Below are 11,093 nucleotides of genomic sequence, written 5' to 3' on the forward strand. Positions count from 1 at the left end.
AATAAAGCTATCTTCATGTACTTAAGTTGTTCATTCTCGTATCATAAGATATAAAAAATCGAATTGAACACCTGAATTTTGTTGTCATCCTCGAAAAAATAAGGATAGTCTTGATTGAACACAATAAAACATTTATATTATTCAAAAAGTTGATTGAATATGAAATTTTTTTGATTGAACACCATAAAATATTTACATTTTTCAAAAACTTGATCGAATACGACAACTTTTAAATGAAAAATATAAAAAAATTCTGAAATCTTTATCCAATACGCCCATCATTGAACATTTTTTACTACTGGTCGGGACCTAAGAGTGCGAGAAGGAAAGCCCTGTAGTGGCCGGATGTTACTGAGTGAACTGCACCGTCAAGCGGCTTCTTGTAATTGTTTAAATATTCAGCTTTGATATACTGTAAATCAATCTCAGCCCTTGTTACTATCACCCTCATTGCCTTGCGTAAGACCTGTAAGTGCCAAAAGGGCAAAAGTTTAGAAGGACTAAAATTTATTTAACCCACAAATATTTTAACAATAAGTCTAACACAGTCATGTTATCTTGAACCACTTATTAATTGTTTCTTACAAGAACATTGTGACAAGTATAATGACATTACAAGAAGCAATTACATTAAATTGAAGCCAAGGGAAATACCTTTGCGAAATACTTTGCAGGATTCTCTGCACATTGAACTATTGTCAGAAGTGCATGAGCATAATTTCCTGATGTTTCATTCTTTACTGCCTGATATAAATTCAGCTAGGATAAGCACCGATAAAGGACCTTAGGAGAGACTACATACAAAGGAAATAAAAGTGATAAAGATACCTTTTCCAACGAGCGTCCATACATGGTATTGAAACTTTGAATATCTTGGAAGACGTGATTAGTGTAGAGACTAAAAAGAATGAGGCAGAATTTTTACATCCATCAGAAATCTAAAACAACCAACTGAACAAGGTTTCCCTCAAGAGACATATGCATGAAACAGAATAAATGGATAGACCTCCTGGAAGTTTCTTTTTATCAGCAGATAGACCAAAAACTTAGTCAACATCCAATCCATAGTTGATTTTAGATTGAAATCTTGCAACTGCCAACAGGCATTCAATCTTTTTGTAAGTATCCAAAATCATTTTGTTGGCCTTGTAGCTATATTCTTAACGGAGTAACTAGAGACAGTTGCCTCAAATGATTTGGTAGAAGTCATTCATCAATAAATTTATGAGCAGAATACAGAGACCACAAGCAATGGCTTTATTGGAAATATCCACCAAACATTTCAGAAATATCTTAATATAACTTTGATGAACATCTGGAGTCTTGTTGTGGTTTTAATTTTTTTGCCATTCCTGATACTTCAAATAAACAACCGAAAGTGCCTCACTAATGCCGTGCTCTTTAACAGGCCAGCATATAGAAACCTTAATGTGACTAATTCGTGATAGCAAGGATGTCTTTCATGGAAGCTAAACACAGAGAAGAATCACCTTTTTATGATCCCCGGAGGTGCATTTTGCAATGTCATCCTCAAGATCAACACCAAATTTAAAATGGTACATCTGCCTTAAACCTTGCAGCTGGGATGAAGATTGCCAACATCATGACTTCAGTAGCTGCGTCAAGATTTTTGGCCCCACATAGAGACTCCTTAAGGATTATTGCATCACGTTCGGCAGGGTCATGCATCCAGAGCAGAACTCCAGTCTAATCACCGGAAAAATATAAAGCCAAACCAGGTATAAATTGTTAGGAAATGGAACATATCCGCTTCACTTGTCTAAATTCTGAGTTACATACAGTTTGGTTAATTGGCTAGTTTCGTAAAAAAATTCGATGAATAAATTACTAATTTGATCCCTCTTTTAATAAAAGGTCCAATATAATTTCTTATTTAAAAAAAATGCTTCAATGTTACTTTTTCATCCAATTAAGAATGATGCATTGAAGTATTTTTTGAAAAATAAGAGACTAAATTGTGTACAAAGAGGGTCATTTTGAAAAATAAGGAATTGAATTGACCTTTTATTAAAAGAGAGACTAAATTGAATAAAATAAATTAATAATTCCGTGAGATGAATGGGTGTATAATATAACTCATGAAGTAGAATGGAGTCCATACCAAACAAAGTTGATATAAGTATTAAGTACCTTCAACTTGCCAGAAAGCTCTTTCAACAAGGTCCCTGGAATATGTTTTTTGTATGCCTCTTGGGTATAGGCACGCTGTGTAGCATCTGGATCAGCAAGTAATTTGATGACAGCGCTAGTATCACATCCTAATCCTGTAAAAACCATTGAGTTGGCACAAAAAAAATGGTTCAACAGGGGCCTTCTTATTAAGTCTAAGAAGAATATCAATAAACTCTTCCACGACAATTTTCAATTTTGCCAAACTTCAATGCGTAAGAAATGTATGTTTCTATCGATAGGCATGCATAATAATAATAAAATCGTAGAGTAATGATACAATTAATGATAGAATTTATACCATCATGCATTCATGCTGTTTTTTAATGATAAAATTGTCCCATCTGATCCCACAAAACATAAAAATGGTAAAATCAAAGGGCAATGAGGAAAAGAGAAGAGCTTGGTAGAGTAGTTTGGCATCGTCTATGGGGGAAAGAGGAACATCCAGGGTGGCCATCCAAAGTCCAAACACATCAGATGCCAATTAAATCAATTTATAGACTTACCAAAGATATCCACATTTCCTGTCCTTACTACCCTAAGCTGACAAGTGTGCTCACGGAGTGAAGTTTAGTCCCTCCCTCCTAATTATAATTATAATTATAATCATAATGACCTTTAACTAATTTACACCCTTTAACAAAAAGTAATTAATTTAATTATTTATATTAAATTTATCAATTATTTATACTATTATTTTTAAAATTATCTTTTTATTTTTTATTTACTTAATTGTTTTTCATTAATATTTATAGAAAGAATAATTACATAAAGATATATAGAAAAAATAATTAATATATCTAAAAATTTAAAAATAATCTAATAAAAAGAGTAATTTTTTTTGAAAAAGATCTTATAATTTGAAATATATGAAATATATATTAAGAAAAACTTTTTTTTCTTCAAAAAATTGGCTTAAATATTTTTTTCTTGTAATTTAGTATTTTTTTACTTTTAGTTCTAGTAATTTTTTTTAGTTGTTATGACATTTTGGTTAATATTTTTTTTTAACCGTTAAAAATATTTATTTTCCTTTTTTCACAAATTATTTGGAAGAGCTAAAAATATTTTTTTTTATAAGGATGAAAAGCAAAAAGCGCTAAATCGACAGAATCAAAATTTTATTTAAACCAAAAAATTTGACAACTCCTGCAGGAACGCAACACTTCTCCATTTTATGTTACTGGTGCTATGTTCTCCTTAACGGGAAAACGTCTTCTATACTTGATTAATAAGATATCTCCCTTCTTCCTTTATACAAAATATAAAGAAAAAAAAACTTAAATACAATTTTGGTTTTTTTATTTTATTTAATTTATAATTTTAGTCTTTTATTTTAAAATAGAAATATTTATTGTCTTATTTAAAAAAAATTGTAAACAAATTCATAATCATGATTTTGAAAAGTACAAGTGTTTTGAAATTGAGATAAAAATTATTTTAGCTCCATTTTAGTTAAATATATTTTTGAAAATTATATTTAAAAATAAAAATTTAAAATTCGCCATCATACCAAACGAGCCCTTAATAATCATATGCAAGTGTTCATAACTTGTTATAGTAATTAAATTTGAATTCATGGATACTCACTTTGACGTAACTTGTCTTATACTAGTAAAATTCGCTTATCGATATTGGGTTTGAATTTGAATTTTTCTTGTTTTGTAGAAGTCGGGTAGTATTTTTTTAAACTATTTTATAGTTATTGCATGTATAAATATTTTATTATAAAAAATTAAATTTAATAATTAAATAATAAAAATTGAAATGATATAATTAATTATAAATAATTTAGATCTTAATTTATTTTCGCTTAATAGTTCTTAAATTTCTTATTTTGTGAATGAGTCAATTCATCACATAATTGAATGAGGTGCTTTTTTTTGGGTGATATCCATCGGTTGGAAGCTCAAGACTAATTTAAGTATTAATATCCATTTGAAAGGGTAAGTTCTCCCAGGTCCAAATAGATGTTTTTTTCATTCTTTTCATATACATATACTTGCCATTGAACTTCTGACCATATATTTAAAAAATAAAATGATCTATTAATTATGTCACATTATATTTATTTATAAATTTTAAATGTTTAATATAATGTTTGACATATGATTGTTTCTTACGAAGGGTGTACGTGAAGTAGAAAAATCATTTTGTAAAACATACAAAAAATATTTTTATTGATTTATTTTTTTACAGGAGATTAAGCTTTATAAGTATGTAAATATGATAATAATTCATTAAGTGCTTAAGAGTACAGCAAGTCAGCAACGCACAAGTGTGAAATCTTTCTATTCTGTTAGAGACTTAGAAATTAGAATACATATAACGTATTTAGTTGTATTTAGGATTTGCTATTATACTTTTAAAGTTAGAAACAAGTAAATTATAAGGATTTGAGTTTATAAAGATCATTTACAATTCTTGTAAATATTTAAGGATTCATATTTATACTTTATAGGTAGAAATGCATGTGTAAATTATAATATTTTAAAATTGTGCATGAGCTAACAATCAAGGATTTATTGTTGTTTTTCCCTCATAAAATGTATACGGATATCTCAGGTTAAGATGTGCAAACAGTAAAATTTAGGGAGAGTTTTGCCTATGCATAACAGAGAATATTATTCAAAAGAAACTTATCAAACTTATCTTCCGTTTGAGTTTGTGGTGTCAACGTTGGTTATAGTTTCAGTGATAAGCTTGGTTTTAGCATCTTCTTGTGTATCTGTTTCTGGAAAGCCCAACTTATCAAGCCCAACTTCAGATGGCACGGATTCATGCTCAGCAGATACAGGGATTTGGTTGAATTCAATAACTGAGCACTTTGGTTGATCAGGACTTGAAGGAGCATTAAATAGATCTCAATGTCTTGAGCGATATTAATCCTTCACTTTTGATCCTTGGTTTAAAAAAAATTGATGATCTAACAACATTCTTACTAGTTCATTGTTGATCATAATGGTCCATAAATACCAAAATATTTGAAAGGCAATAACTATTTACATCTTTCATTTTCGTAAGTGCACCTCATCCCATTTTTATATTTTTCTACCAAATATACTCTTTAAAACTCTTACTTTACACTACCATATTTTTTAGTTTTAAAATCTTATTTTCCCCATATTTTTATTTTTCTTTATACTCTAATTTTGAACTCCATTTTCACTGCATATTCATTATATAATAGTGTGTTTTCCATTAAAATTATATGTAATATTATGCATTTTCCTTCATGTAATACTATGTTTCAAGATACATTAATCACTAACTTCATCTATTATATATATTATAAATTAAACTCCATTTTATTTACATAGTAAAAATAAGATAACAAAAAAAAATATGTTTTCAGCCTCTTAACTCCAAGTCTCTAGCATGCTTCTCAACTCCAAGCCTACAACATTCAAATAAGTGTGCACGACAACGATTAGCGCAACTCGTTAAGCTATGTTTAAATGATTCGAATTTTGTTTTTTACTATGACTACTGGAATGACTTTTTGGAAACAATGTATACCAAGTGTGGAAAGTAATTTCCAGAATTGTGTTATAGTTTTGGAAATTATTTTTCTGAACAGGTATACATTGTTCCAAAAAGTCCTTTTTGATACTATTTTGTTTTGTTTTATCTCATCACAATTTTATTTCTTTTCTAAATTTATTTTTCAAATGCTAACATGAACTATGAACTATTGTGTTAGTAAGATGTCCGAAGAGATGGATATACCAATCGAGGGAGGGAAATAAGATTGTTGATTGGAGAGATAAAACAAGTGCCTATTTGAAATAAATTTATTGAGGGAGGGAAATAAGATTGTTCATTCACAATACAGAAAAAAAGAGGGGTTCCAAGGGGTGTATCGGTGTAAAGGAAAAGGATATAATGATATGTAATTAAAAAATAAAGAGAGGGCTTGGGGGTATACTTAACAACAAGTGCCTATTTGAAATAAATTTATTGGGTCAGTTCATAGCCCAACCCACAAAGCCGCCAGATGAGTGGTTTCACCGCTCTGAATCCGTCTCACTTCCTTCCTCTGCAGAAGTGAACTCTGAAACCGTAAACGTATAAGAGAAAGAAAGAAAATTCATACCTAAAAAAAGAAAGAAAGGAAAGTATCAGTAACAGTAACTAGTAATTTGCATGCAAAATTGCAAAACCAAACCACGTGTGCTGTCTCTTCTTCCTATTAGTATTAGATGTGTTGGAGGGATTGCCTTTGTCATCAATCAACAATGAACTAGTAAGAATGTTGTTAGATCATCATTTTTTTTTAAACCAAGGATCAAAACTGAAGGATTAATATCGCTCAAGACATTGAGATCTATTCAAAGAGTTTTTTTTTTCAATTTTACTAGAGGCATGGACTTGAAATTGAACCTTTGACTTTGTGGTTTGTTGCTGATTTTGGTATCAGATGTTTTTGATTATCAACACTCTTCTCTCACTCTCAACTCTTGAGATTATCTAAAACTCATTTTCTCTCAGATATGTTAGGGTTGCCACGGAGCAATAACGATAACAACGTAGAAGAAGAGCGCAACCAAGACATTAAATAAGAAAATTGTAATGCTTTTTTTTACACCGTCACCAATATTGTAATGCTTCGTAAAAAATTTCTTATTTAAGAAGCATTACAATATTATTGACACTGTAAAACTATAATAATTAGTTTCCCATGTTGTTATTATATACAGTATTTAAATTTATAACATAGGCGAGAACGTGAAAACCAGTAAAATTGGCTCACATCCTGATATATTATAATTAAGGGTGTACATGTTACTTTAGTTCTTTTAGTTATAAATAATTATATGAATAAAATTGAATTAGTTTTAGGCATAATAAGTAAATTTGAACTCATGAATATCAGTCTGATTCCAGCTTGACTTTGATCCAAATTTTTTTTTTCTCCTTAATTCTATGTTTCCCCAGGAAAAAGAGATTCAAATTAATCTGAAGATCAACCAAAAGATAAGTAAAATTATTTTTACCAAGAATTAAATTCAGATATTAAATAATTTAATTTTAACTTTAATACAATAAGCACTTATGTCCAATTAAGATCGATTTTGATTAAGTTTTAATTTTCTTTACATATGTAATTGAACTCGTGTCATAATTATCTAACAATTTAAAACAACAATAACATGTTTTTTCAAGTTCTGTGTGGCACTAGTTATTACTATTTTGATGCTGTTTTTATTTTTAAAAACAAATTGAACATCAATAGTTGAAACATTGTAAACCAATACAGTCATAGATTCATCAAATAATTTTAAATAAAACATCGTTAATATATTTTAAATAATTTGATTGACATAGATTCATCAAATACTACATCTTAAGAAAGAAGAAGAAAATATTAAATAGTAGTGCCAACTGGGAAAGATTATAAAAAAAAACTGTGAAAGGACAATAAATACACAAAAGAAATAAATGAGTAGTTATCGGTAGAGGCTAATTCCCAACCATGTGATGCAAGGAATGCCTTATTTAGTTTCCTTTTGATGTCTGTGGTAGCTACGTACGATACTATTCTTTTAGTAGTGTCCTAAAAAGACACAACTTGTTGTAGTAATCTATTAATAATTGAATATGATTAGTAATCTTCTCTTATAAAACAATCAAATAGTTTCATTGTATTTCTATTATAAAACATGAGGGATACCAAACTGAATTTTAAGATGGGTAGACTTCAACATGACAGTTGATGAAGTATCATAGTCTAACTAATTACAACGATAAGGAAACTAAATGAATAACAGGAGTACTTTTTCTTTAGAAGCAATGAATGCTAATTGAATTTAGTGAAAAGGATTAATTTCCTTACAGATACGAAATAAATTATGTTTAAATTTCTCGAGAGAAACCCACATGCACATTAAGTACCTAACATTTAATACTTAATCGTAGTACCTTAAATAAAATAATGAATTATGTTTTTTTAATAGTACAATACATTTTTACACCAAATATATATAAAAATAGTGAGACCTTTTCTTTGGGCCAGTAAATATATATGCCGAGTTTTGTGTTTTGTATGTGCAAAGTTTTACAATTTTTTTCCTTAATTAACGATAATTTATAGTCTTTTTCAATCAATTTTTTTTTTCGCTTTAAGAAGTCTTGCTAAATAAAGTAGGAATGTACCAATCGAATTCAAAGGCCCCCCCACCCCGGTGGAAATTTGGTCTGTTCTATACTGTGCAACTCATGCTTTTCTCCTTGCTGATCTTTGACTCGAGCTTCTTTGACTTAGAGCTTCCATCAAAAGAAAAAAGAATGCAACTAGGTAGCTAGCGCAGCAATCAATGAATGATTGAATTTCAGAAGAATAATTATAGAGATCCTCTTCAGTGGCAACGTGATGCTTCTCTTCTAGTCGGTGATATTAGAATTAGAAAGGCTATTCACACCACATCTACAAGATACAGCTACCCCCTTAATTAACATGCTATGCCAAATCTTGATCTATTGTAATTTCACTGACAATAGCCTTTGCGAGTAGGTGAAGGACATGCAGTGCCTTATAGTTTATTATATTTTTTAACTAGTATTATTAACTTATTTATAAATAATTTCTTTTTTTTTTTTACTTACAATCTTATCTAAGAATTAAGAGTTATAAAATTGGCTTATTATAAATTGGCTTATATAGTAGTGAAAAAAGAAGGAAGGAGAGGAAGAGATTATAAGCTTGAATCTCTCTACTAACAAAAATTAACAATTAATAAATTAATATTTATCGATAAAAAACTTATAAAAATAATTGATTTCAGGAAATTAACAACACAAATACATAACAATTAATCATTTATTTGTTATATAATTTTTAAATCATTTTTACACAACAACTTGAAATGTAAATATGCAACGTTAAGTTAAGAATATTGTCGACGAATCTCAAATACTTTTTTATTAGTAATATTATTAAATAAATCAAAATAATTTATCAATAAATAACTGACAACTATTGTGGTCAACGTACAATTATTTAATTAGTATTATTGCACATATAACTAAACCTTTGCCCAAGGACGTCAATAAGGTCCCCCCTTTTACTTCTTTGCCACATAAAATTTTAATCCCATGTCACAATGTTCAATTAAAATGATTTAGCAACTTCCCCTTTCCGACTTTTCTTACTACAAACTGAACAATTAAAAAAAAAATAGTGGCTGAGCCCGATTCCCTGAGAGCTGGGATAAATGTTTTAAATTGTGATGACATGTTATAGTTTTGTTAGTAAGAGATTACTAGTTAGTTTGTGGTAATTTGTTAGCCTATACAAAGGCGTGATGTTATCATCTTATACTTATTATTCAGTTTTACTACTTTTCTCCCGTATAGAACTATATTTTCTAAATATGATATCATAACGTTGACACATACTGTAAATATCTCAAAAACTTAGAAATTTTCTAAAATCATATTTCTTAACATGTTACCAGAGTATTTGCACCTATCCTAAAGACAAAAACTTTGATGTTATGGTCGAAATTATAGTTATAGACTAATTTTTAAAACTTTGGCTGAAACTATTGGTTGATATGATGATATTTAAAAAAAAACACACAAATTATGGACACATTTCATGCAGGTTTTTCTTAGTAGCCAAAATACAAACCTAAAAAAGGCAGCATTCATGCAAATTTACACTTGTTGGGGTGGCACTATTTAATGATTAATTAATTATGATTGAATGAAGGTCCTATTTTCTAAGGCAGTTTCTATTTGATGCCAAGGTTTAATTTTGACAAAATGATACTCCTATAGGCCAGTTCAGGCACAGTCATCATGCCCATTATTTTTCAACAAAAAATTTAGTGCACATGATCTGCTTCATCACCATGTATGACATCGTTCCTATGGCCCCACCCGCCATATAGTTTAACAGCACTAGCCAAAACCATACTATAAATATTACTTTCAAACCTTCTATATATGCTTACCATATATTCCTCTTTCTCTTTCACTCTCTCACTCAAGGTTAGACTCTTTTGAAGAAAAAAATGGCTCTGTGTAGAAGGCCTTATGCTTACTCAAAGGTGGACAAGGAGGACCCTGAAGACATAATCCATAGAAGGGCACAGTTTTTGATCCACAAAGTGTTGGAGCAAGCAGATTCACGTAGAAAGCCATCATGCCTTAGAATCAGAATCTCTAAGATGAAGGTGAAGATTGGAAAAAGGTTAAGGAGGCTCAGGAGGAGAATTATGTCCGGTGTGTCTGCTGCTAGACTTGGTTTTCATGGACATGTTATGAGTCAAATCAAAACGTGGAAGAGACTCTTTAGCCGAGGAAGACAATCTCAAACCCTCATAACCCTTCCTCCTCTTATCAAATGATGATGTGTATCTATGTGTAAACATTTTACTAGGAAACTCATGTTTTATGCAATACAATGTCATGTTAATTTCTGTCCTTTTTCTTTTTGTGTTTTCTTCCCAGTTTTCTTTAGTCTATACAAAGAGTGAAACCATAAGCAGTTCTGCCTGAAGATCCATTGAGTTGTTCTTTTTTTTTTTTTTTCAATCTCTCTCTCTCTTGGTACTTTCAGATTCTGAACTCTGATGCAGAAGTAGATGAAACGGCAATTTCTGTCTGTTGTCAATTATGTTTCTTTATTGCACTCACTAGCGGTGGAAATGTCTTTTACTAAAATGAATTGTCAAGTTTGGAAGAGAGAAGGGTAGCAATAAATATTAGAACTAAATATCTATATATATAAAAAAGAAACATGAAATAATAGAAAGGTTTGTACTAGGACATATAGTTACAGTCATATACAACGTGCCATGATTTTAATCAAAGACAACGGACACAACTAAATATCTATAAAGACAATCTTTTGCATTTTAAGCTGTGATTGACATTATTTATGAATAAAGTCA

At 29.7% G+C, this 11,093-nt stretch overlaps 1 protein-coding gene and 1 pseudogene across 1 annotated transcript; one reads left to right on the forward strand and one right to left on the reverse strand.

Moving 5' to 3' along the window:
• Positions 1 to 295: 295 nt before the first annotated feature.
• LOC114388139 lies at positions 296 to 2,650 on the reverse strand (annotated as a pseudogene).
• Positions 2,651 to 10,136: 7,486 nt separating this feature from the next.
• On the forward strand, positions 10,137 to 10,705 carry LOC114387549. The gene has a single exon (XM_028347749.1). It carries the CDS (start codon positions 10,212 to 10,214, stop codon positions 10,545 to 10,547), a length of 336 nt encoding a protein of 111 aa, XP_028203550.1. The 5' UTR covers positions 10,137 to 10,211; the 3' UTR covers positions 10,548 to 10,705.
• Positions 10,706 to 11,093: the final 388 nt, after the last annotated feature.

The sequence above is a fragment of the Glycine soja genome, chromosome 15, assembly GCF_004193775.1.
Source record: "Glycine soja cultivar W05 chromosome 15, ASM419377v2, whole genome shotgun sequence".
Lineage (NCBI taxonomy): Eukaryota > Viridiplantae > Streptophyta > Magnoliopsida > Fabales > Fabaceae > Glycine > Glycine soja.